This window comes from Pseudochaenichthys georgianus, chromosome 21 (assembly GCF_902827115.2).
Source record: "Pseudochaenichthys georgianus chromosome 21, fPseGeo1.2, whole genome shotgun sequence".
NCBI lineage: Eukaryota > Metazoa > Chordata > Actinopteri > Perciformes > Channichthyidae > Pseudochaenichthys > Pseudochaenichthys georgianus.
This window is the reverse complement of record NC_047523.1, coordinates 28,086,268-28,113,995: the sequence shown is the minus strand read 5'-3', so window position 1 is coordinate 28,113,995 and position 27,728 is coordinate 28,086,268. Positions and strand designations below refer to the sequence as shown.

The 27,728-nt window shown below is 41.0% G+C and overlaps 2 protein-coding genes across 10 annotated transcripts in view; both read right to left on the bottom strand.

Annotated features, from left to right (window-relative positions):
* Nucleotides 1-474: 474 nt before the first annotated feature.
* slc15a1a (solute carrier family 15 member 1a) lies at nt 475-10,905 on the bottom strand. Its single transcript, XM_034109658.1, has 21 exons — nt 10,884-10,905; nt 9,880-10,021; nt 9,360-9,479; nt 9,139-9,238; nt 8,204-8,294; nt 7,994-8,077; nt 7,826-7,908; nt 7,621-7,707; nt 7,434-7,523; nt 7,310-7,354; nt 7,188-7,220; nt 7,013-7,101; nt 6,451-6,532; nt 2,863-2,982; nt 2,606-2,749; nt 2,472-2,518; nt 2,146-2,253; nt 1,923-2,034; nt 1,108-1,245; nt 846-953; nt 475-714 (listed from the first exon to the last, which is right to left on the bottom strand). Exons 1-21 carry the CDS (start codon nt 10,888-10,890, stop codon nt 475-477), a joined length of 2,070 nt encoding a protein of 689 aa, XP_033965549.1. The 5' UTR covers nt 10,891-10,905.
* A 1,143-nt stretch (nt 10,906-12,048) lies between these two features.
* The window catches only part of LOC117467085 (dedicator of cytokinesis protein 9), an 80,330-nt gene continuing 64,650 nt past the window's right edge, over nt 12,049-27,728 (bottom strand). For 3 of the 9 annotated variants that reach the window (XM_034110671.2, XM_034110670.2, XM_034110672.2), the window contains exons 32-53: nt 27,509-27,625; nt 27,001-27,112; nt 26,778-26,911; nt 25,202-25,316; nt 25,008-25,074; nt 24,873-24,920; nt 23,310-23,446; nt 22,362-22,477; nt 22,063-22,200; nt 21,786-21,968; nt 21,207-21,320; nt 20,871-21,086; nt 20,266-20,323; nt 20,039-20,145; nt 19,337-19,459; nt 19,135-19,248; nt 16,987-17,133; nt 16,689-16,899; nt 14,981-15,171; nt 14,767-14,867; nt 14,541-14,679; nt 12,049-13,197 (exon numbers count right to left, since the gene is read on the bottom strand). In XM_034110671.2, coding sequence (XP_033966562.1) covers nt 13,072-13,197; nt 14,541-14,679; nt 14,767-14,867; nt 14,981-15,171; nt 16,689-16,899; nt 16,987-17,133; nt 19,135-19,248; nt 19,337-19,459; nt 20,039-20,145; nt 20,266-20,323; nt 20,871-21,086; nt 21,207-21,320; nt 21,786-21,968; nt 22,063-22,200; nt 22,362-22,477; nt 23,310-23,446; nt 24,873-24,920; nt 25,008-25,074; nt 25,202-25,316; nt 26,778-26,911; nt 27,001-27,112; nt 27,509-27,625 — 2,814 coding nt within the window. In that variant the 3' untranslated portion in view covers nt 12,049-13,071. Of the gene's footprint in view, nt 13,198-14,540; nt 14,680-14,766; nt 14,868-14,980; nt 15,172-16,688; nt 16,900-16,986; nt 17,134-19,134; nt 19,249-19,336; nt 19,460-20,038; nt 20,324-20,870; nt 21,087-21,206; nt 21,321-21,785; nt 21,969-22,062; nt 22,201-22,361; nt 22,478-23,006; nt 23,051-23,309; nt 23,447-24,872; nt 24,921-25,007; nt 25,075-25,201; nt 25,317-26,777; nt 26,912-27,000; nt 27,113-27,508; nt 27,626-27,728 lie in introns of all 9 variants that reach the window. The other 6 variants (XM_071207068.1, XM_071207067.1, XM_034110673.2 and 3 more) reach the window with 2 other exon arrangements.

Here is a 27,728-nt window from a genome sequence, read left to right as displayed (position 1 = left end):
ACATCGTTATTTGGGGAAAAGATGAAGACAATAATTGTGTAAACATTTAAACAGGATTTATTTTTTATTGCTTACCTGAACACAACTTACATTTATATAAAAGAGAAAGTTCATCCAATGATATGTAAATGGTTAATCTGTAGTTAATACTATAGGCAGACATTATGTGATTTCACTGGATATAATACTAAATAACTTTGAATGCCTCATCACACACACACACACACACACACACACACACACACACACACACACACACACACACACACACACACACACACACACACACACACACACACACACACACACACACACACACACACACACACACACACACACACACACACACACACACACACACACACACACACACACACACACACACACAATGCTAAAATAATGGTTTTATATATTTGTGTCAATGTTACATGGTCAGATATAAGTGCATTATGTCTTATCTGCTTTTTACACTGTTCACATTTTGGTGTGTTTGCCTGGATCATCTTCATCTTTGTCACTTTTATTTGAGTCTTTCCTGTCCATCTCTATCTCTGCCTTCTTTAGACTTTTATCATCGTCATCATCTTCATCAACCTTCTTCATGAACTGGGCCTCAATTTCTGTAGGGTCAATGTAGGTGTAGAAATGCGCCATGATGGAAAAGATGAAACACACTGCAATCAAGAGAGAGGCAAACAGGACGTACTCTGCCCACTTTGAAAGAGGAGGAGAGAAGCAGAAGGATACACGTTAATGATCCATGATCCTTTGTTATTGTCAATACATGAAACAAATCCAAGACATGCCCATTAAAAATATCTCTAAGTTTGATGTTCGATTTTTACCTGTTTAGGAAGCTTTGCAAGCTCAGCTACAATCAGTACAATGAAGTTGCCGACAGCAACAGTCAACAACCAGCCTGCTTGCAGCACTGCTTTCATGTTACTAGGTGCCTTAACAAAACAAAAGACAAACACAAGTTAAATAAAACCATAATCAAAGAATGGAAAACTATTAATTATACAATTCAAATCCCACTTCAAATTTTCCCTGTCATACAAAAACTCCTGAAATAAAGTGTGAAAATATGCTTTCTAACAATTTTACCTGTGAGTAGGAGAACTCCAGACCAGTAACCGAAAACATCACTTCACCAACAGTTATGAAGAAGTACTGTGGGATCTGGAGAGCCATGTGAGCTGAGTTGGGCTCGATGTCTTTTGATTCAGTAATCGCCCCCTGACACTAAAATAAATAATCACAATTGGTCAGTTGAGGGCCGTGTTTCTCAACCTGTGAGACTAAAAAGAAGGCAGCTGGATGGATCTTTGCATCTTTTGCCAAAGCAAACACATGACAATATACATGACAATTTGTAATAGGGTGTTTCATCCTTTGTTTTGCTGTACTATTATTAAGAACATCCCATTAAAAGACCAACACCAATAATGAACCATCCATGCAGACCGTGTCTGACTGTGGCACTTAGCCCAATGTCTACCTTCTTAATAATAATAATAATAATAATAATAATAATACATGATACTTGTATAGCGCTTTTCTAGACACTCAAAGACGCTTTGACTGAGAATAAAAAACAACAAAAACAAAACTAAGAAAAATACAAAAAGAGATAAACAAAACAGAAAATAGTTGGGGGGGGGGTGATGGTCAGCAGTTGAATGCAGTGTTGAACAGGTGGGTTTTGAGTGATGTTTTGAATGCGGTGAGGGAGGAAGAATCTCTGATGGATTGGGGTAAATCTTTAAACACAGGCAACACAAATTAAGTTATATTGTTTATATGGAACATTTCCCTAAAACAGCTGGGATTTCTAGCTTTTCACTGATGTTATTTTTAAGGGATTTGTTGATTTAAGATAAATATAGAATATCACCAGTGTTAAAAATCATGAAACTTACATGTTGTCCAATGACTAAAGTGCTGGGGATAAAGAATGTGTATGAACTTCCAAATCCAAAGTCCCTGCTGTATTCACATGACTGTGAACCACTCTGTAAGGTGAAGATGGCTCTGTTCATTAGAAGAAAAACAATCTGGTTAATAAACGATATTGTCATTTGCATTAAATAATGACTCTGATATAAAAACAGTGGTGAATTGTCAATATGTTAAAATCCTTACTTTCCATATTTTATCAGGGAGTAGTTGGAAGAATAAAATGGCTCAATAAGTCCAAAGTCAGCTCCAGCCGTTGAAACATTCAATGTTGTATTCATTCCATTGATAAATCTGAAAAGGGTACATAATGGGTCAGAATTAAAAAACAACAACAGCAGTGTAATCCCATTTTTTTCAAGAATGTACTGTCTGAAACTCTCTAAATGTAAATATGTTTACCAGGTAAGAGCCTGAAACAATTGATAGATTATGAAAAAAGTAAATGACTCATACTGTTGGTCAACTGATCAATTCATTGTTAAAGTATAAACATTTGAGATTAAATTTACCGGATTGCATTGTTGCCTTGTTGTGGCTTGGAATTCAAAGCGTCAATCTGAGAAAATAAAAAAATGGATGTTGATTATCATAACCATTTAACGTCATCATGTTTGCTTTGACCTATGTTGTGATTCTAACTCACCAACAGCCAATTGTCATTGATATTTGCAGGAATGAGAAGCTTTTGTCGCTTTCCTTTGACCAAGGGTATACTTTTTGTCACTTCAGGGCCGACAATTTTAACACTGATAATATCTTCTTTAAATGTAAAGAAGTTCTCGCTGGCCTGCAAAACAATAGATATAATATGTGTACAAATATGAATGCATAAACATGTTGTTTTGACTTTCATGCAATTTTTCAAAATGTCTCTATTTGTGTTTTTGTATGAGGACATACCTGAGCTGCAGGAAGTACCAGAGGTCCGTTGCCAGGCAACAAGCAAGTGACTGGAGTACTGCCCATGTTAATTAATTTCAACTGACTCTCGGACGCTGACGGGAAGGTAGGGTATGTTATCTGAAAATTAAGTGAGTTTGAAATAAATGAATCCCTAAACGTATGGGTAATGTATCAGTATATGAGCAAATTATCACAATATCTGTTATATCTCTCACAGGCTCCGCCCTCTACTGGACTCTATGGGTACTACCTTATCATGGAAGCATTCACCTACTGAGATTTCTATGGACGTAGCCGGCACCGGGGCGGGCCTACCTGAATGCGTGCGCATCTCACTTCCGTATAAAAGGAGGCCTCGCCTCCTGACCATCATCCTTTACTCTTCAGCAAGCGGAGGTGATAGCCTAGCACTGAGTCCGAGACGTACTATTTTGAGAGAAAGGAAGAAAGCGAGAGTATTTTGAAAATGGAGCCTCTCCTGGAGCATCGTAATTGCCCGTCGTGCCCTGGCCTCATTGCGGGAGCAGATCTGCATCGTCAGTGTTTCCAGTGCCTGGGACAGGATCATGCCGAGCAAGGAATAGGCCAGACACCGGCCTGCGTTGCCTGCCGTTCGATCCCGATGCTGAACCGCCGGCATCGTGCGGAGCACTTCGTGAAGAAGTTCAGCCCGCAGGTGCACGTAGAGGAAGAGGAGGACCTCGAGGTGGTGGACATGGACGATCTGGAGGACGTGCCGTTCGAGTTCGTCCTTCCGTCCTTCGTGGAGGAGGATGACGACATCTCCTTGTCCGACACCCCCGGTTCCGACGTCCAGGAGGGCCCAGCACTCAGGTCTGCGCGTCTGGACTTTCCAGCGGTGATGACCCAGGCAGCGGAGCGTGTAGGATTATCACTCCCCCCACCGCTGCCACCGAGGCCTATAAACCGCCTTACGGTACGTCCACACAGCAGCTTTTCAAAAATCTTGAAAATCTTGGAGCTGAGCGTGTCTGACAGCTTGGGGATTTTTTGCGAGCAATGCGACCAACAACCAATCACATGAATCTCCCGCCCCCGACATACAAAGCAAAAAAACCCGGGGATTTTATGCGAGCAATATATATATATATAAACTCCCCAAACAGGCGAAAACCTACCAGTTTCACCCACTGTCTCTGCCACCTCCCTCCATGCCTGGTTCCTCCGGTTTGTATCCCGTTAATAGTTCTGGTCGTAAAGAACCGGGTGATTTGCTACCGTAATTTCCCTGCTTACACGCGGTTTGATTGGCTAGCGCTTCTACTGTCAGATTTGCATAAACGTGTTTGATTGGCTGATGCTTCCAGCTCAGCTTCAAAACATTGCTCAAATTTTGAATCCTGGAATTCCTGGAAATCTTCGCTTCGCTCCCCCACAATGCAGTTCGGCGAAAAGCGAGGCAAAGTGACGTCATCCCCATTCAAAGTCAATGGGCAGAGAAGCGTCCACACAGAAACAGGCAGTGTCTGTTGTACATCCTCAGCATCCTCAGCACATCCTCTCATTCTCCCTCTCCTGGGGAGAGTGAGGCGAGAACGTTTGGCAGTCATCCTGGTAGCACCGGATCGCGTCGGGGCGCGGTTGTACTCAGAGATGAAACAGATGAAGGTGGGCCAGCCCTGGGCGATTCCCCAGTTCTGGGGGGCGATGTCTCAAGAGGCAGGTGCAATCGGGGCGTTACCCACTCTGGGCCGTCAGGCTTGGCTCCTGAGAGGGACAGGCTGAGACAGGGTGGATTGTCTGATAGTGTTATTCAGTCTATCCAGGCAGCTAGAGCTGGATCCACCACAGCCTGTTACAGGCCAAGGTGGCTGGGATTCCAGCGATGGTGTGAGGAGCGGAAAATAGAGCCCCTATTTTGTGAGTTAGGCTCTATTTTGTCCTTCTTACAGTTATTGGTGGACAGAGGACTTGCTCATTCTACTATAAAAGTGTATGCAGCAGCCATCTCGTCCTGTCATGAGGGATTCAACGGCAGGTCAGCCTTTTCTCATCCACTGATGTTGCGGTTTTTACAGGGGGTCAGGAGGCTGCGCCCAGTAGTGCGCGCCTCCACCCCACAGTGGGACCTGCCGCTGGTGCTCGAGGCTTTGGTCACAGAACCATTTGAGCCTCTGGAGCTCTCCTCCCTGAAAGCACTGTCGTGGAAGACCGCATTGCTACTTGCCTTAACGTCAGCCAAAAGAGTGTCCGAGTTAACCGCTCTGTCGGTGGACCCGAGCTGTTTACTGATTCGGGGTGACCGGAGCGGCGCGACACTCAGACCGAACCCCTCCTTTGTGCCCAAGAACCTAAGGAGTGCGTTCAGGTCGAGGGTTATTCAGTTGGGGGGATTTAGTCTTCCACCCCATGGTGGGGCCAGGGAAGCTAAATTACACCTCCTCTGCCCGGTGCGCGCGTTAGCATGTTATGTAGAGCGCACAGCTACCCTGAGACGCACTGAACAGCTGTTTGTGTGCTTCGGGGGCGGGGTGACTGGAAAAGCTCTGTCCAAGAAACGCCTGGCAGGCTGGCTTTGCGAAGGCATTGCACACGTCTACGAGCAGGCAGGGAGAGCCTGTCCCACGGGGGTCAACGCCAGGCCCCTTCATAAAGTGTTATCTCTTGGATATGTCTGGCTCTTTCTCAATGTCTGTGCTTGCTGGGGCAACACAGGACTGGTGAGGAGGGGGGGGCTGTTGGTCAGTGGGCATCTGACCCTCTCCCCGGGCGTAAAATGCCCTTACGTTTCTCCGGACCCCTGGAGGGTCGCGGGGGACGTGGGGTGCTCTGGGCCCTTTTCAGGGCTGGAGGGCTCCCCTCGCTTGCCTGGGGGCAGGAGGGGGAGAGCCCTCCATACTATAGTCCCTACACACTCTGCACGGGGTCAGTGTTTGAGTGTGCGGACATAGGGGGCACTTGCATTCTCCCCGTGCTCTTTAGGGACTCAGGAGGGAGAGTGCATAGTGAACCCATACAGGGCTGGGTTTTTTCCCCCTGTCTGCCTATAGGTGGATGCAGGGGAGCCCTCAGCACTGGTTTTTTCGAGCACACGTTTTTTCGCGAGGCAAGCACGTCAGGGTGTGCTCTATCGGCCGCAGCCCAGACTTCTCCACGGTTACAACCGAGGGAGAGGTGAGTGAGGCGCAGTGGCTGCTAAAGCCGGTCAGGGACAGTGAGGTGGAACGGTGTGCTGGACGACAGTGCGTGCATACATCGGGGCTCCGCCCACTGTACCCATAGAGTCCAGTAGAGGGCGGAGCCTGTGAGAGATATAACGTTGTGTTACTTATTGTAACCCTTGTCATATTAGCACAGGCGGAGCCCTCTACCTTGGAGGCACTGTCTGTCCTATACCGCTTGCTGAAGAGTAAAGGATGATGGTCAGGAGGCGAGGCCTCCTTTTATACGGAAGTGAGATGCGCACGCATTCAGGTAGGCCCGCCCCGGGGCCGGCTACGTCCATAGAAATCTCAGTAGGTGAATGCTTGCATGATAAGGTAGTACCCATAGAGTCCAGTAGAGGGCTCCGCCTGTGCTAATATTACAAGGGTTACAATACGTAACCCGACGTTTTCTACTTACATCGATTTGAAGCTGAACCACAGCAGCGCAGACAAATGCTATGGCTGCCATTACCATCCCTACTGTCATTCTTTTCAGAGGTCTGTTGAATTAACAATAAATCCTGTCAATAATTGTACAAAATATGAGATAACTACAGCACCAAAGGTCTCCATATGTATACATGCATAACAACTATGTATGTCATTTTTAACACTATCGTGGATATTGTTAGACCTAATTCAGATGCAGGTGCAGTTCCACTGGTCTTATTTCGAGGTATCATTGTTAGCTTTTCCTGCTGAGTGTTTGAATACACACTTTGCTGCTGAACAGCCTTCACAGCTGAAGAGTGTATAACACGGCTTAGTCCTTCAGTTTAAGGAACAGTTTGACATTTTATGAAATGCTAACATTGATACCTAAATGCTAAAACTGTTCCCTCAAACAACTGGTAGAAGAAATAGAAAATGGGGGTATTCCAAAACAGATACGTTTTATTTATCCAAAAACAAGATGACAACTAGATTAGACTTGACTATTGTAAACGAATGTCCACAATCTGAGTTAAAGCAGTACTTACGTAAAGTTTAGACCACATTTTTTGATCAGAGGGTAGATAAGGCTGTCCATGATCGGCACCAGAGTCAGGATCAGGATGGGGTTGACAGTCTTTCAAAACATTTTAAAGAGATTTAAAAAAAGAAAAGGCGTAGTACATCTGTCCGAGCTTACATGACAATATCATTTTATCTCACCTGCATCTGGTCAGGCTGTATGACAAGAAGCCCCTGCAGAAACAAAATATGTCATCAAAACATTGTCACATTGCTTTAGTTAACTCAAATATATCAGTAGTCGGTTTTATCACCAAACGTACAAAGTTTCCATCCATGTTGGTGGCTTGCAGAGTCCATCTTGAACCCTTTAATAGAGATGCAGAGCTTAGCACAGTTTACACAGCCTATAATTGATGTTGTCTTTTAAAAACAAGAGTAACTTACCTTTTGGTCAAACAGGGTCCAGAACATCGGGAGTGGGATGTATAAAAACAGGACCTTCAGCACCATTTTGATTTGAGCAATGAGGAGTTTCTACAGCACATACAGACAGAAAATCAACTGCAATTCACCCCACTGAAAAAAACACTTGTTAGAAACTTTAGAGAACTCATTTTAAAATGCAACTCACTTCATATTTTTCCTCTGACCAGTCCATCCAATGCTGCCTCTTTGGGTATTGTTTGCTTCTGTGTTTGAAGCGATTTTTAATGGCAAACTGATTGACAGTTGAAAAAGGGATAACATATGTTTGTTTTTTCGAACACAGCTAAAGCATCGGTCGTTATACATGAATGCAAAAATGTTTCAATGCAAATGTTGTAAACCAGACTCACCCCGATACATTTACACACGGACCCCATGATGTTTCCCTGTGGTTCAGCTTTGTAGTACATACCACTTCCAATGATAAACACCACTGTAAAGGGCATCACAGTCACTTCATCAATATCAGTGCCTATTTTGCCATGTATAGAATCTGATTTTAAATCATTTAGACATACCAAGTGCAACCAACATTAGTGCTGCAGGGACACCGAAGGCCAGAGAATAACACTTCTGCTTACTGTAGATGCCACAGTCCTGAGCTGCAGATACATAACCATCATTAAAATACAGTTCAAATCACTCATACTCAAGGACTGTTATTAGATATTATCAAATGCACTCATGTTTATGGTTTCTCATAAACTTTAGGATCTGTTCATATCTACCTCTCAGGATCGGAGTGATAATGGTTGACAGGAGACTCCCACCATTGATGCACAGGTAAAATACGGAGAAGAAAGTTCTCCTTTGCTTTTCCTGCACAGAGAAATGTCAGTGATCTTCATGTGTTGCATGGATGTTCTTTATACAATGTGTAACATCTTTCAAATGTTATATCTGTTTATGATATTAAATGATTCAACCAGAAGAAATTATAAGCTGCCACTGATAACACTTTAGGGACGGCAATGTCCAGACCGAGGTATCTCTATTGGATGGTTTGTACTGACATTTTGTACAGACATTTCTCCAGAGGACAAATACTAAGGGAATTTGGTCATTTGATGACTATTAATTTGGTACGAGCATGAATTTGTAATTTGTAATTTTGACACAACTATTGGAAGGTTTGTCATAACATTTAGTGCACTCAATCATAGACCTTTGGGCAGCTTTGATTCAGCATTGCACTGATTGCTGATTTCCCCATTTTTTGCAGACAAATAATAAGATAAAATATATCAAGTAGCAGTAGCTTCCTTGTCAAAACCTGGCACCTGCATTCCTCACAAAGCCCCTTGACTGCAGGAATTTCCTGATTTGGGTGCATTATTCTAGTAACAGCAAATGTAGCTTAAAGTCACCAGCATCAAGAAGGGATGGACCAGACCAGCATCATGTCATCCAAAACGTGGTTTTAGGAATTAAAATACATTTTACACACACACACACACACACACACACACACACACACACACACACACACACACACACACACACACACACACACACACACACACACACACACACACACACACACACACACACACACACACACACACACACACACACACACACACACACACACACACACACACACACACACACACACACACACACACACACACACACACACACACACACAGAGAAGTGTTCTAACCTGATGGTTACCGAATTGGTCTCCACCAAAGGCAGCAACACAAGGTTTAATGCCACCAGTGCCCAGAGCGATGAGGAAGAGACCCACCATGGACAGCACGCTAAATGTGAAGAGGAATATGTACATGAGCAGAGAGTACCATAGAAATATGTGAGTAATATTTGCCTGCCAAAATCCCACATCCTGTACTTAATATGTTGTGTTGTTGAATAGAAACCCACACATGAAAGGTTATGTTGTCTGGTGTCCCGTCTTTGTTGTAGTCAGTGATGTCATGGATTGCACTGATAGCCATTGTAACCTGGCCGATCGCATACACAATGGACAAGTAGATGATAGTCCTGCAAAGAGAAGATGGAAAGAGAAGCAGCCGTGGAGTTAGTGCATAGTAGTAACCCACTAGTTGTATTAGGTTTACTAGGATTGCAATTTGTATTTTGTCTTTCTTCTTTATTAACTGAATTGAAAAGTTATTCAATGAGAATTTGAAATGTGAAACACAACTCATAGCAATTTTAAAAGTAGCAAGAAGCCCTAATTAAACAATATTGTTTATAAAGTGCACTGTTTTAAAATGTTGTGGAGGAGAATTACAAAGTAGAAAAAAGTATATACTCAGGTAAAGTATAAGTACACCCATTTCTTACTTAGTTAAAGTACTAGTTAGACCCTTTCCACCACTGATAGATAGTAATCCACTGATTTCTTGCATAGGTTTAATGACACATTTTTTAAACTCACTTAAACTTTCCCAGCCAGGAGTCAGCCACAATGGCCCCGAGGATGGGGGTCAGGTAGCAGAAGGCCACAAAGACGTGGTAGATGGAGGTGGCCAAGTCATCGTCCCAGAGCAAGAAGTACTTGAAGTACAGCACGAGTACAGCTGTGGACAGGTAGGTGAGATTCTTCTTATTTCACAATGCAACACGATAAGACTGCACAGGGTCAGCTCTAAAAAATATCTGGTCATGTTGTGCATGAAACATCAAGTGGCAGAAAAATAACTTAGATATTTAATTGAATAAAAGTATCTATACGGTGTAGAAATACTGTGCTCCAAGTTAAAGTCACGAATTAAAAGAATGTTAGCACCAACAAAAAACTATTTGCCTGGATACTAGCCCTTTTATAGCCCTTTTAAAAAGAATGTCGAAACATATCATCAGATTATGATTTTCGATGCAGTAATGTATACATCACCTTAATATGTAATAATGCGGGATCATTCTTTTTTTTTAAATAAATAAATATTTTCATTTCATTTATCTTTTTCGAAGTCTTGAGACTTTATACTTTATATTACTTTATAGGAAGTTTTATTTATATGATATCATTTTTTATGATTATATTTTATATAATTTTAATCTGAATCCTCGAAGCAACTCATCACATATGTTATCAAATGAATACACTGTAGTACAAAGTACAGAGTTGCCCCTGTAATAAAGTGGAGAAGTACTGTATCAGGTAGCAGAACATGTAAATACTCAAGTAAGTAAAATTACCTTCAAAATGTTACTTGAGTAAATAACTTGTTGTTCAATGCAGCAAATATCCAAACACTCAAAACAAATGTATTATGTTTTTTCGAATCCCTTTTAAAAGATACAGCAGTTTTCTTTTGGGACAACGCTCTCATTAAAGTCTGGCTAAGTTGAGGGAAAAATGGTGGTTTGGTTTAAAATAAGTAGTCATGGTTACAAAAATAGTCACATGGTCAACGCTCTGAGACGCAGTTTTCTCACCTCGCATGCCATAGTAGGAGAACCTCTCGCAGAACTCATTCACAACAATGAAGAAGATGCTGAGCGGGTAACCACACACCTCTTTGCTCTGATCAAACAAACAGCAGCATGTGTTCAGCAGGGTGGACATCTTTTTTTATAAATCATATATACCACAGCAAGAACAAATACATTACATATTTAAAAAAGTGAAAAGTTAAAGCACAAAATTGTCAACTAAAATGTACTTTGTGTATACAATTAAATGGGTTCATTTAGCATGATCCCTGTCACTGTTATTTTATATTACTGGATCCACATTATAAATACATTAACATGTAAGCATAATTCCATTGCTTTAGTCAATTGAGTTGGAGCTACATTTCAATGCTTTAAAAAAAATAGTACTGTAGAAATAATTGAAGTGGAGCAAAAGCACAACATTTTCATCCGAAATGTTACAGATTAAACTTGCATTTGTGAAAACAAATACATGAATTACTTAAGTAGTGCTTGGTTTTCACTAACCTACTGTAATGGCATAATTGAGTTGGTTGCTTTGTTCCTATCGATTATCATTTAGATTTACGGAACAAAAAACCCCACAAATAATTGCATCAATGACCAATAAAAAAGATTAAGTCCATTACCGTTCCTCTGTTCTTCCTTCCTTTCTTAGGATCCTCGTTATCTGTGGACAAGATTGAACTAGCTTTAATAACCAGCTTAATTTCTCAAAAAGTGAGGGCTGCAGTAGCCTTCATTTTATAATTTAAAACAAATCAATTTCCCCAATGTTTCAGATTGAAATTGAGAAAACAATACAGCTGCAGTTCAAAGGTTTCGACAGGTTTCGTTCTGACTTGCCCCTCGGGTGTCGGAAGCTTCTGCAATTTAACATATTTCTGAGGAAATTCACAAAAACAAATGTTTGTAAACCCACCCGCCATGATGTTGGAGTGAAACGGCTGCCCTGCAGTTTAAAATCCCTTTGAGAATACCTGCAGGGAGCAGTTGATAATTGATCCCTCACTGTGGGAGTGTTTCCGTAATATTGCTTCTTATTAGCACCTTGATCTGTCGTCCACTCTGCTGACTGCGTTGCTTTTATGATGGGTGGGAACATGAGATAGGAGATAGGAAGTGAGCTATGTTCCACAACTGACACCTCATAAAAACTCCACAATTCAACCAAAACACACTTTAATGCAAGTAGAAATAAAGTCAGATTTCATGAAAACAAGTGTAGAGAGATGTGTGTTTTATTTAAAAGAAAAGCATTAGGGTACATCTCTGTTTACAGCAGAACAATGACTTTGTGTTAAATAAAATAAAAAAACCCATTGCTGTCCAAATATAAAACAATTTCTTGAACATTTCAATAAACACTAAAATGGTAAAAGCTTCTTATTACTTCCACAGTAGGCGTAGTGTTTGTATCCACACCTCATCACTTTGGCAAGAAGGTGAACATCATCTTTACAGTGTATGAGCCCCACACAGCAAGATACAAATATTGCACACACTCCTTTTTTATATACATTAATAAACATTGTGGAATATACTATTTTGTTTGCAATGGCTTTAAATATTTAAAAATGCCCCCGTTCTAAGACATTGAAGTGATTTAAGGTTGAACGCTAACATGTGTCATAGGAGGCCCTTTTAGTAGAAATATAACTTCATGTACAAGGAGAGGAGTGTTGACGCAGCATATACTGTCATCATACAGTGGTATATAAAAGTGGAATACTGTACATACAAAAAACACATGTGAAACATTATCAAAATAAACATAAAATGGACTGTTGGGAGGGTGGTGGGTGTAATGTAAAGACATGCATGTTAAAGGTCCCAACCGGAATGTCTCCTTGGAAACACGGCCCAGTCTTTTCAGGTAGAAATAGGTGACACAATATGTCTGTCCATAAAACAGGAACAAAGTCTGTCCTGCAAGACCCTCAGGCTTCACCTCAGTACTGTCACAGACCTCCAACTCAGTGACCAGCCGTGGATATATTAATACATAAAGTAGGTCCAGTGCCTTGGTGCTGGTTCTCGAGGAAGGTGGTCAGTGGTCTGTGCCTTTTACAGTTTCTCTTCAGCTGACTGAAGAGAAGCAGGATCAGGGTCAGAAGCGACAATATGGCATCACCAGCAGGCCTGGTTGGCGAGTATAGCGGGCGCTGAGTTCAAGGCTCAACCAACATCATACCACAGAGGAAGAGCTGGGGATGCCGTGGATGGTGGCACTGGTTGGCGTGCGGCTAATGGCGTTAAAGATGTGAAGAGAGTCTGGAAGAACGCTCTTCATGCCATCTTCCACAGGACTGATCTGGAAGGGAATTAAGAGAGAGATATTAAAAAACTATTTTAGATATTGTTAGGTCCCTATTTACTGCCATATAAAGCTCTTATTACTACATCCACCAAGGAAGTTTGGTTTTGGTTTGTTATTTTTTTCCGCAGGATTACAGATTAACTAAAGGCCACATTTTCATGACACAAAAACCCATTACGTTAGAACTGGATCCAAATAATTCTGAGTCTCTTAAACCCCTTCCATGAAGATAAATAGTAAAATAAGTAAAAACAACCAAGCTTCTTAACATTAACACACAAATAAACAAACAAATCATGGAAAGTATTAATAAGATTGTGCATATTATACAAAAACACATGTAAGTATATAAGCACACACTTTTTGATGAATGTAAATACTTACACACACGCTGTTTTAAACATGCAAATGTATATGTTAAAATATACATTTCAGTCCATGCATACATAGCACACACATGCAGAAACTACATGTCAGCAATCAAAAGAGATAAGTCCAGAAATGATTGTTGATCGAGACAGCTGCTGCATCCTTAGTAGATGGGTGGGTTTTGAGATTTGACGAGTGGTAAGGCTGAAACTATCTGATGATTTATCAATTATTCTGCAACTATGCTGACAAATACATTTTAATGCAAGATGAGAGCACTTACTGCTTATCTTTGTCTTATTTTAAAGACAAGGAAAAATACTGAATATGACTGAATATCTTTTTAGATAAATCGTTTATGAAAATAACTTTTAGTTTCCTCCACATTACAGAGGTTAAGCCTTTCTTAAGGACAGTGGGCATGCCTTCAATGTGTGACAATACGTAATGTTAGGCTCCTTTATTTATTACAGGCATGTAAAGATAAGGCTTGTCTGTGATCCAATCAGATAACTCAGGAATATTATCTATGTATTCTGTGCTTTTAAAGTTCAATAGAAGGGCCATAGCTGGAGTTTTACATATTTGTTTAACAATTGGCAGGTTAGGAACAGGTAAACTGAGGTTTATGATTAAGCCAATCACCCAATTTGACAGATTCTAGAAATGTATGAAAGGTCTACATAGGTCAAAGGTGACTTTGAAATCAGGATTTGAAATGGTTGGACATTGCAACATCCAATAGCTGTCAACATTGAGGGTAATATCTGAAAACAGATGCCCATTGTCAGGCTGGATCAACAAGTACCAACTCAGTCTTTATTGCATTGTGTGCATTACCATCCAATCTGCTCATGTAAGCACAAGGCAAAAACAGAGAATGGTGTTATTAAAGAGCATGTTTTCAATCACGTTATTACTTTTAAAGAATGGCAGTTGTACTATTAGCAATGTAGAATTGAACTCACTTGTTCATGCATGATGATTGACAGCTCTCTGGCCAGGTCTCTATAGTTTGCTTTCATCTCATCGTGATACTCCTGTTGGTCCTCTTTGATCAGACGCTCATTAATACCTAAGCCGTGGCCACAGGCTTCCACAAAGTGCCTGTTCAACAAAAAAAATGGTGTGTTTAATGAATTTTACACTAAAAAGTAAAATCACACATAATAACCCGTTGACATCTCATCTCACCTGAAGACCTCTTTCAGCTGTTTGACCTTGTTATCTGGATTCTTCTTGGCGCATGCATCGTCCAGGAAAGCTCGTGCATATGCAAGCGGCCCTGCGTTAACCTGAGGGAGGAAGCAGGAGCTGTGTCATGTCATGTTTTCTTTTTCATGATTATCACAACAGATTATGTCTAACGTATGTGCATGTACATTTTGACACATTTTAAAGCAGGCACCTGCACGCTGATGCTGCCCTGCAGTTTGAGCTGCAGACGGATCATGTCCACGTCACTGGAGGAGCACAGCTGTTTGATCTCGCCCACCTTCTTGCTCATCTCATCGATGGCCACCTCGATGGGACTTAGATCAGTGTGGTGTTGATACATCACTGCGATACGTTTCTTTACGTACGGGAAACAATGCGTGGCTGGGGGAAAGAAACAGGAAAATAAATATGGTAAACAGCTGGCATTAGTTTGGGAATCTTTTCTTCTTGCATGTGCCCTTCGGAGATTCACATCTCCGGTTTAACAGTGCATCTGCGAAAGCTGTCAGATAATAAAGATAAGAGTGTAAGGTTGAACTTTTGGACTTTTTGAATGATAAAACAATATTACTGTGATTAGGACAAGAAGTCCTTAACAAACTGCTGACATGTTCAGAATTTAATCAAGATCTTCCAAGAATGCACAGGACCTTTCTGCCGAGTTATGTAATGCCTCAACAACGTGACAGACATTCACATGGTGCTTATTTAAAACCCGTTTACTTAAAATGTATCAATAGGCAGACAATTGGAAAGGGTGGTCCACAGTTTGGGAGGAAAGGGAAACATTTACCTCAGATTTCGATGCACACTAAATTGTCTATTTTCCCTCTGGGTTCTATAATATAACACTTAAAGATCAGTTCCCTAGTGATGAGGAGATCTACTCGTTTTAACACAATCTATTCTGTCTCACTGACTGTTCTGCACCAATATTGATGCTATTTATTATATTTTGTTTGCAAATCCACCAAGATCCACCACTTCTTCTTCTTCTTCTCGCCTACAAAGCCCTTAATGGGCAGGCGCCATCTTACCTTAAAGAACTCATTATACCCTACTGTCCTACTAGGGCATTGCGTTCCAAGAATGCAGGGTTGTTGGTTGTTCCTAGAGTCTCTAAAAGTACAATGGGAGCCAGAGCCTTTTCTTATCAAGCTCCACATTTGTGGAATCAGCTTCCAGTTTGTGTTGGGGCGGCAGACACCCTATCCGTTTTTAAGAGTGCGCTTAAGACCTTCCTTTTTGATAAAGCTTATAGTTAGGGCTCATTAGATTCAGCCCCTAGTTTTGCTGATATAGGCTTAGTTTGTCGGGGGACATCTTACTTCTTCCTTCTCTCTGTCTATACCTGTGTACTCTCATGTTCCGATTAACCCAGCTTCCCCAAATGTCTTTCTTTTTGGTGTCTATATACGCCGGGATCCGGAGTCATGGATGATCCTGCGGTCCTGTGTCCTGGATCGCGAGTCGTGGCTGTGGTCCTGGATGGATATCCTTGTGGATTAATCTTCCTATTATACACACATGCATTTCCAAACATTTGGACTACCTATGTTGCAAATGTATTATCTTTTCAATTTACACACGGCATCTATTGCACGTCTGTCCGTCCTGGGAGAGGGATCCCTCCTCTGTTGCTCTCCCTGAGGTTTCTCCCATTTTTCCCTTTAAACTGGGTTTTCTTTGGAAGTTTTTCCTTGTACGATGTGAGGGTCTAAGGACAGAGGGTGTCGTATTGTCATACTGATATTCTGTACAAACTGTGAAGTCCACTGAGACAAATGTAACATTTGTGATACTGGGCTATATAAATAAACATTGATTGATTGACCAAGAGATGCCGTTTAAAAGCTTATGTACCACTGCCACCCACAGTATATTTAAAGGTTACCTACTGGTTAGTATCGTCCTGCGTTTGCACTGCTCCTCCACCCCGCCTTGCTTTTTGCCTGATATGGTGAAAGGCATCTCAAACACAAAGCGGCGGATGTTGTGGCTCTTCTCGAAGTCTGTCTTCCTGTCTACTTCCTCCTTCTCCTCCAGGTAAGGGGTCACATGTGTCACTTGGATGTATGCATACTTGGAGTCCAGGTCTTTGGGGTTAATCTGCAGAGAATCGAGTCATCACAACAGATCAGTCCTGCATTTTAATAATCTTATAAGTCAATCCTCATCACACATTCAAAATCTTACCCTGCCAGAGTCCTGGATCATCTTCACGTTCTCCTGTCCAAACTTGTCAGAGTACAGCTTAAGGAGCCGCTGAGATACCTCTGACAGAGGAGTGAATTTAGGTTCTTTGTAGATGTACTCCTTACCATCTTCATCTTCAAAGAAGCCCTAAAACAAATGGCCAACATGAGTAAAAAACAAACACTGTTTCTATTTAAAGAGATATAAAGAAACCACATCAAGCCAAACAAGGAAGGCGGATGGAGAGTCATTCAAACAATTTGCTAAAATAAAATGGTAGACCCCTTTTTACCACCAAGTAGCTTTGGACTGAAATATCGTCAGGATCCACACAACCTTCTATCTAATGTGCAAGCATGGAGACAGGAAAAATGAAAAGTCCACTCCAAGAAACCAACCAGTATCAGTTCGATACAATGAGACAGAGTAAAGAACACAGGTGGGGGCACAGATTTCACACTATCAGTGGGAGCACTTGGATCAGTCTTGTATGTAAATGGTCCATGAACAGATGGGTGAATCCAGTATTGACCCAGTGATAGGTGAATCCTGCTATTAGCCCTCTAATGGCGCGTTTCCACTGCAGCGGGCAGCTCGCTTTAAGTGTGCCGAACCGTGCGGGGCCCGTTTTTGGTTGCGCTTCCACTTGGCCTAGTTTTGGCCCGGGGCTACTTTTTCACCTTTTTTCTGGCCCGACTAAATCGTGGTTCTAGGGCCAGGAACAACCAGGCTGAGTATGCTAAACTAGAGAGAATCGCTGGCAAGGGGGCTACAACTACAACAAGATGAACATATTTGACCGTGATTTAATTGTAATACACGTTTCAAAATGATGCCGAAGTAACAACATACTGATACCGGTTAGTAAAAACCATGAATTAATGCTTTGACAAGTCTGCAGACACGGCAGGCGGAAAACCCTTTTAAAATGTGTGCTTTCCAAATGGAGCTTGGCTAAGCTAACGTTATATATGCTCCGACCGTCCACACTCACAACAACGGCCTATACAGACATAAATAAACCAGCGACTGTATTCGCCATGACACAGGTAGTCTGTGGTTTGTACTTGTTTAACTTTTGTTAAGTTTCTGAACAGATATGAAGAGCTGTGAGCTCTGAGTGCTAAGAGCTAACGGCTGTGTTGTTTTTTGGGGCGCTCATTGAAGATGACGTCACGGCTCCGCCTACACTGCGTTACTATAGTAACTACCCCAGTTCCTAAACTGTAATGGAAGCGCAGCATTAAAGTGAGCCGGGCCTAATAACCAAACCGAGCGAGGCCGAGCAACGCCTGCAGTGGAAACGCGCCATAAGGGTCTCAGATTAGTACAACACTGCAGTAGGAGGAGTAAAAGGCTAAAAGATAAGCAATACAGATAAGATATCACCGACACAACACAACCTAATACATCACTGCAGTCTAACAACAATGATGGCTTTCATATTGATTTACCTTAGCCTCTGTGTTTGTAAAGTGGTACTGCTACGGGTGTGTGGACAGCAGAAAATACATTCATTGTTATTCCATGACAACTCCTTACAAACTATGAAAAATTCAACACACTGCAACTCACACCAATTCACAAATATGACCATCATGTCAAGATCTACAAAGAACACAATCAGATGAAAACCACATCAAACTAAATATTTATAAACCTAAAAGTCCTAAAATCTGTAACACAAAAGTAGAAAAACTTGTATCAGGGCAAAGGTGAAAGAGCACCATACAGCTCAGTTTCAAAAACAGAAAGCATCAGTGGTGACTGATGTTATCGTAAACAGAAAAATATGACTGAGCAATGCAATGATTACAGCAGCAGCAAAACCACACAAAGACTCAGGCTGCTCTGAAAGGCCAGCAAGGTCTACAACTTACCGCTGCCTTCAAAGAGGATAAAAAGCAGAAAAGGGTATTAGAGCGGATCATAAAATGCCACTGCATGTGATTATGCTACTACAGAAAAAATAGGGTCATTGTGCATTACTTTGCAACACCAGCGACCTAATTAATCATTGTGCTATTTCTTGATATACAACAGAGTGGGAGCAGAAATACAATAATCAGTACATCTGTTTGGACACATAACACCCTAGTAAACAGAATATACTCTGCTTTATACAACACTTATGGTTGTTTAACTCACCTGGCCGAAGAAAGCCACTCTGAAGTAGGTGCCCAGCAATCTCTTTCCTGTGTGCATCACCTCTGTCACTTTGCTGTATGCACGATGCAGCGTGTCATACAGGTGGGCCAGTTTCTGTGCAAAGTAATTAGAATAGTTTGATCAGAATGTGTACACACAACTGAGTAGGGATTGTTGTGGGAGGATAAAAAGTTAAATGTACCTCAAAGTCCCTGCGCTTCTCATAAATGGGTATAATGAGCTTGTAGATGTCAGAGATGAGCTCGTAACGCTCAGCCTTCCACAGTCCATCTGCACACTCCTCCAAAAGCTCCATTAGGACATCCTGAGGGAATGTGAGAAGGGGAAACAGAAATATAACTCAAATAAAGTGTTGGGTCTGCTAAGCCTGTTCTATCAGGACTAAAGGGGACTGCAGGATGTGAGGAGAATCACATCTTCATTAAGATAAGTAAGGTGGGGCTCACATGTGTGAGTGATCAGGACAATGAGAAAAATGGTTTGTCATCATTCTTGTTAGGATTTCAAAATCACAAGACATGGTCATTATAAGAGTACTAATTATGTATTTTAAAATAACAAAATGTCTTTGATTCTCAGGAAATGTATCTATTTAGTCAGCTAAATCTATGATAAACTATAGAGAGACAGTTATTATTACAATGATAGTTTATTATTTTAAATCTGGATTATTATAGATCTGAAGATAAGATGTCAAATTAGTTTGTATTGCATTCACTTCGCAAATACTCTTTTCCAAATATGGTTACAAAAAGTACACTCAACCTCAGTATCTGTAAGACAAGGCTACATTGTAATGCATATTTCTGAATAACAATGTAATCAAATAAAGTTATGATGTTGATCCCACAGACTGTCTATGAATTCATGATATTCTACATACTTCATTGAAATGGACGTCCTGCATGCCGACATCCTCCATCATTGCTGCTTCTTCATCAATGTTTGGAGTCACCACTCTAAAAGCTGAGCAGCCCTGTTTGAACATGCCTGCAAACAGAATAAGATGAGGCAACATTTGAACAATTAGACAATTTAGGAAAATAAGAATCACACAAGACACACAAAAAGAGCTGCTGTATGGCATGCAAGTGAAAATTATGAAAGTACCTTTTCTCCGAAGATATTCTGCCACAAGTGCTGCAACGTGCACATAGCACATGGCCGCCTGTCAACAAACAAAGAAAAACGTAGATCAGAACATAAATAGTGATTGTGATAGAATTAATTATATTGTAGGTCAGTGCTTCTCAAAGTGTGGTCCGCGGACCACTGGTGGTCCGTGAGCGCCCCCTAGTGGTCTGTGATTATATTGGTAACATTTCACATTTTAAATAAATAAATAAGTTAATTTAAGTTTTCTGCACTCTCGCGGGAATATCTCCGCAATGGAGCGAGCTTAAGTTTCACTTTCGATTGCATGATATAGCCCAGCGCAACACCTTCATCACCTGTTTGTACTATTATCAGGCTATTTGTAATCTGTTCTAGAAAAACGATGTGTTTTTGGATATTTGTGGAGTTAGGTGGTCCGCGAGTGTTTTTTTATTGGTTAAGTGGTCCTTGGTATGAAAAAGTTTGAGAAACACTGTTGTAGGTCTAATCACTCATATACTGTGACAATAGCCAAAATAACTTCGACAAATACAACCTAAATTCAGTCAGTACTTGATCACGCAACACAAACCTAACTACTAACTACATTGACCACAGACCTCTGACATGTCTCCGTTCTTCACGTGGATTCGGGCCATGCTGTCCAGCCAGGTCTTGCGTAGTTCAGGCGTGCTGGCGTAAGACTTGGCGAGGCTGTACTGCAGGTCCACCAGCATCTCTGGATCCCTCTCGTGCTCCTTCATCTGAGCCGTGGCCATCAGAACCGTTCTGATGCGTTTGGTCAGATCCTTCACATCTGATGGGAAAGCTGTGTTCTGTTTAGGAGGATGCAGAAACGGGAACAGTCAGTCATGGCATTGCTAGTTTAAGCATACACATATTCAACTGTTTCTGTGGAAGCAGAAAATATTCATGCACATCAATTAGTTCCTGACCTTTATAGTTTTGTCACTGTTCGCACAGTTGTTGATTATCGACAGAGACTGCTGGAAGCGAGTACTGCCGATACCAATCACATCAGCTATCAACTGACTGACAGCAATCACCACCTAAAGAAAGAGAAAGACACACATTATAATCATTATTAAATTATACTTAACCCATGTGTTTTGTTGACATTGTCCTAACGTTTTATTGTTTAATGCACCCCACAGACCTTAAGACTGAATACGTAAATAAAATAAAGATTCAAATTGCATTTTGGCATATGACCTTAAGAAAAAACGTTTAGTTTAAAACTAATAAAAAAAAAGATTTTAACGCATTTATGTGGTTTTGCTGTGACTTTTCTAACATTGCTGTACATCACTTCAAGGCCCTATTAATAAACAATTTGAATTTCACAATAAAAGGAAAAGCATGACGTATAAGATTGAAAAAACATTAAGGTTTGTTATTTGGGATGTTAAACTGGGCCCAGGGTCTTCCACAACACCAGATCATTTTGGTGAAATAATGTGAATATGAAAGATTTATTCTTTTTATCCTCGGGACAAAAGTCCATATATCCCCACCTGTAAGTGTGTCCGGACAAAAGACTTGCGCCCTGTGTAGTCAAAGTTGCTCTTCATGAGGAAGTAGAGCAGATGGGCTGCGTCGCTGCGAATGGAGCTCAGCTTGGAGTTACAACACTTCAAGATCTCACAGCAGAAAGCAGCACACATGTCAGCGCGCCCCTCAAAAAAAGTGCAGGGAAACTAGAGGGTGAAGAAGACAGACAGATCGTCAGTAACAAGCCATAGACCATAAAGCAACAACAGAGTATTGCTAGGGAAATCAACGCCTTCTCACCTTGTAGATGAAGGTGCGCAGTGAAGTGAAGACCTGCTTGAGGGCCGTCTCTGACTGATTGATCCGGAGGAAACAGAGGTGGACTTCAAACACCTTCTTCATCAGTGGACTGTGGCCGTGGTCTGAGCACAGCTGGGTCTGTGGAGGAAGAAAGTATTATTACAGAAACTAATTTAAAACACAGAAACCGAACATCACATTTAAATGTAATACAAAACATACATTAGTAAAACCTAAACACTGTATTTCAATTTATGAGTTAAGTAAATGTTTGACAAGTAAAATGTCAGGTATGTTACTTTGAATCCCATGATGAAGATGCTTAGCGTGTCCAGGACAGTCAGACACACTTCAGTAGCAATGTTAGCCTCCAGCAGAGACTGATTCAACACGTCTGCATCCGAGTGACTGTAGGCTGAAGGAAATAAAACAGAAAGCTGTAATTGGTTCACCTTCACCATTTTCAAATATCATAAATTATATGATAATATAAGAGACCTGTATATATGAGTGTTAAAGGCAAAGCTATAAAATGTTATTATATGATGAAAAGCTTAAGTTTCATTCCAAACTTAAAAAATCGTTCTCTACAAAATCAACACCTTCTGTACAATGAATCGTAATTAGTTGGTGAGGCACATATGATGTGTACAAATTGTAGCAATAATTTAGTGTCAACATATTATCTTTTAATGAAATATGTCCATATTTTTTATGAAATACTCATTTTGGAATGAAACCCTTCATGTTTTACATGGTCTAGTTTTTTTGGTCGGAAAATGAGGTGTAAAATGAGGTTCAGAGCAGATGTGCTGACCAGAGGAATGGAAAGATTTTGAAGGCTAATGTCCAGTTATATTAATAAAGTAGGCATTCTCTTAATTTAAACCAAATGAACAAAGCCAGTCTGCAAACTGCCTGCCAACCTGCCGACACATTCTTACCATGGTCTACAGATATTCCAAGAATACTTGAAATCTTTCTTACACTGAAAACACAAAGAAACTGTGTTAAATCATGCCATTTAACAGATTGAGAGATTAAGCCCTGTGGATAATACCAATATAATGCCACACACGACTTAACCCTCATTAGATCTAATGTATGTCTTCTGAGGCCTTTTCAGCGAGCTGGGTTTAAACAGAGGATGAGAATGAAGTTGATGATATTAAAAAGCATGAGGAGATTACACAGAGTGAGGCGGTGGTCAGCTGGTGGAGGTTTGATGACAAGTATTGAGAACTTACTGTGGTTAAAAGTGTTTGCGTTATCCAGGCTGCTGAGCTGCTGTAAGCGGGCATGCATCATTCCCGCCCTGTTACGGGACACAGGCAGAGTCTGAGACTTCCGCTCATGTGCTACGGGTCCTGCCCCATCCTGGTTCCTGATGAGGAAACAGGACAATGTTAGACGGATGGCCGGTTAGTGAAGCAGGTTAGGGTGAATAATACGCTATTCTTGACACTTGAGTAGGGTAAATACTACTCAAACGTTTTTATTTTTCTAAGTCTAATACTCCACTTAGTTCACTTAGTTTGGTTACTCAGTTTACTTGCTGAGTTGCTGAGTCATGATTTAGTTATTTGATCCCATATGCACACATCCATTGACTACAAGACTACACAAAATGCATTAAAAAAAGGCCTGTCCTAATGTATTTATTAGCTTCTGACCGCTTCTGACCCTGGGAAAGTGTGACAAATAGTACATTTCCCCAAAGCTACCGTATCTCTAAACTATCTCTTTAACCAAATGTAATATGTTTCCACTTAAATTCAGTGAGCGTCCCCCTTATACAGTTCTGACTCCTCGTGGGGAGGCCAGACTCACACTTTGAAAACCTCTGGTCTCGTTAAATATTTAACTTAGGAGTTTTAAATGTATCATAATTAGAAAGATATTATTCGATCATGCAGTGAAGTTGTCCGGTTTATATTGTATTCCATGCAGTTCAATCATCAAGCAGAAGCAGCATTCGAGCAGTGAGTTACAGAAAACGTCATGCACTTAGGTGAACAGAGACAAATGCTTTAGATGATTTCAAAGCCAGTTGCTGTTTCACAACACTGAAACTTGTGTCGAGTGAAAACACACCATGCATTAAGGTTGAGAGTCAGTTCCACCTTTAGTCTTACCCAAGCAGGAGAGGGCAGGAGCCAGGTTTTATTTCATTGTGTTAAACTTGCCAGCATTTAAACGAATAGAGATAGAAAGAGTGGTGGGAGGTTAGAGAGAGTGAACACCCAAAGCCCTCTGGGAGGCCAGAGCTCCCCCATGGTGGAGTCAGTACAGTGTGTGTGTGTGTGTGTGTGTGTGTGTGTGTGTGTGTGTGTGTGTGTGTGTGTGTGTGTGTGTGTGTGTGTGTGTGTGTGTGTGTGTGTGTGTGTGTGTGTGTGTGTTGGATTATAAACACTCAACATACACATTATGAATAGTCACACCCTTTGTCACACATTATGAATCGTTTTACACTGGGTGATTTAACATGAAGAAAATAAGTAGCTACATCATGTCAGACATAGACATTTAAATGGACCCCATAATTTCATTTATTTGTATCATTATGTTATGGTATTCTATCTATATATATCTTAAAAAAGACATCATAATATGTATCTATTAGAACTGCAGTTTCCATCCAAGGCGCTTTTACTATTGCTGGAGTTGCCAGGGAGTTTTCTTGAAACAATTGTGGAGAATCTCTTTTTAATAATATGAATTACATTTTCATTGTAAATCAATCAATACATTTGATTTAAAAAGACTTTCAAGAATTACATTAATGATCCAGATTCTAACAACAACATTACCTTGCAATGTATCTCTTCCCCATGTATTTGAACTGGTGGAGGCACACTCTGAAAGAAAAGGAAAGTGAAAAATCAGTCACAATATTTTCATAAGCTTTACTCACAATGTCATGAAAGCAATAGTAGACGTCTTACTCGACTAGAGTGAAGAAGTCCATTAACTCAGCAGGTGAAGCCTTGTTCCAGTATGTGAACAGAGCATCTGGAAAAAGACAGATTGACATTGAAGAGACAATTCGTTTTGTTAATGTAGACATGCGAGTAAGTTGAGTGTTCAAATATCAAGACAGAAAGATGGTGAGTGCATTTATTTAGGAGAGAGATGTTACCTTCAGACATGCTTTTGAGCACATGTAAGAAGCACATGAGGAGGCTCTTGATCTCTGCCTGGTCCAGTTTATCACATCGCAGCAGGGAACTGCCCAGGTTTGAAGCAGCCTGGTTCTGAGGGACAAAGAATAGGGTCAGATACTGTAGATATAAATATATTATTGTTTTAGGGCTCTTTGTTCTGTCTTTCTCCTTTTGCTGTTTTAAGATAAACCACAAGTTCTGTCTACAGAAACTAAATGGGAGTTTTTATTGTGTGATCTTCAAAAAGGGAATTTTCCATGGCAATTAGAAATATGTTAAGATTTTATATCCAGTTTTGTGGTAATTGTCCAACATCAAGAGACAACTGAGGCTTGAACCTGTATTGCATTTAAATACATTGAGTGTTTTTTCTGATGGCCTGGGATTTCTATGCTCAAACTACACTAGTTGTCATTCACTCAGATGTTGCAGGGCTCTATGCATCGTGGAATAAAAACTGCTGGTGGAAAACAAACAGCATTTCTCCCAGCTGAAGCAGAGAGGAGGGAGAAAAACCAAAGCAGTGGAGCAGCCGCTCTACCACAGCGAGGGGTTGGCCACGCATCAAGCACGTTCCTTTGCCAGCAGTTAGTCTACTCTAGACCATGAAACTGGCTGGGGATGATTGAATGGAAAGCATGAGGACATGGCCTCGGCTTCTTATTTTGGAGAGTGATTACTTCAGGGCTAAAGATAGTTTTCTCGGAAAGGTGGATACAAACTATAAAGCTGTGGTGGAGTCAGTTTCATTTAAATGTGAGCAATAATAACACATGACTTGAGTGTCCTCCTTTTCCCCTTTAGCCTTTACACACACAGCATCTTCCGCATGTAAAAACAGAAGATGTTTAATAGAAGATAAACAACACAAACACAGACAGTGACAGTTAACATCGTTTGTGTTCAAAGGACTTCTTCTCAGATTTAGTTGAGGATGTTCTTTAGTGAAAGCAGAAAAATGACACAGCACACGTGAGAGGAACTCAAAAGGGGAAAATCCCTTAACTCTGCATGCTTATCTACATCTGGGGAAAAAAAGCAAAAACAAACCCTGTGAGGCCCTGAACAGAATCTCTGCTTTATGGCACCAGAGAACAAACAGGCCAACGCCTGAGAATCATCTGGCAAAGAAAGGGCTTAGGGTTTAGGAAACTCACACACACTCTAACATTCCCAGATGGGACACTCCTAAGAGAGATGAGGACTTTTGTACTTGAAGTGAAATGACGGGCTGCAGGGCGCTCTCTGGCACACAGGGGACAGAAAGCAGGGAGAAGTCCACGGTGACACGCTTGGAGCGCAGGGAGAGCATGGACTCATCAGTTTCCATAAAGAAGCGCAGGACATTGACAGAGTGTCTCCGTAAAAACTTCTCCGTCTGCCACGACCAGATTAGGTGGGGGAGTTAATGGTACAAGTTAACAATAGGTGACTTTCTGGGGTACTTTTGTCACAACAAGGGGACCTCTGTTATGTCTAAGGCACACTGAAAACAATGTCACAATTGATTTCTAATACATTTTGTATGAAATGACTCTTTCTGGGAGTTACCTTGTCCAGGGAGTTGCTCTTGTCATTGTGCTTCTCATGGAGGCTGTTTCCAGAGTCAGTGCTGATGAGTGAGCCATGAGAGTCTGCGTGGCGAACAGAGTTAATGTTGGGCGTCGACGATGTGTGAGGTGACGCTATCAAAAACATAAAAGAGCAGTTTTATATTTCCATAAAACCAAAATGTTATATATTTATTAATTTTCAGGATCATCTGTCCACTCACATGTGCCAGAGATGACTCCAAAAACATCTTTGTGCAAGCTGGTGTCCAGAAAGGTGCTAGATCTGGGAGGTGTCATCAAGATGTTGGTAAGAAGAGAATCATCCTTTCCATTCTGAGGAGAAACAACAGTTTAATGATTAAAGAAAAACACATATTATATGGGGATGTATTACGAAATGGAAAACTAGTACATACATATAAGTTGTTGGTCTTATGAGGCCTCCGTAGGTCCTAACATGTCTTTGGTTGGTCATTTCAGTTAGCAGATTAATGTTTTAAAGATTCAGTATGGCCTAGTAAAGAAACCCTTTGTTTTGTTATAATGAAATCCAAACTGTTAAAAAGATATGATGCAGATGTTAAAAAGTGTTTATTAAAAATAACTGAATATACTTTATTGTGCTAAAAGCATATATATCATTGCTGTATTTTTGACAGATATGTGTTGTGTGTTGCTGAGCATTCTAAAATGCAATGTCAAAAAGAAGCCACTAGGAGGCGCCCTTACATTGTTGCAGTGGTTGACGGTGAATGGAGATACTTCCTTCACATTCAGCCTGTTGACGTTCTCCTGGAGCAGACCAAACAAGGGAAAGTACAGGGTGGCCAACCTGGCCTGCTGGCTCTGCAAAACAAATAAATCATCTCAACAAAATATCTCAGGGTCACACACGTCAAACACTGAAGAGAAGTAGATGTCAAGAGATGGAGGTACGAAGCCTCGGCTT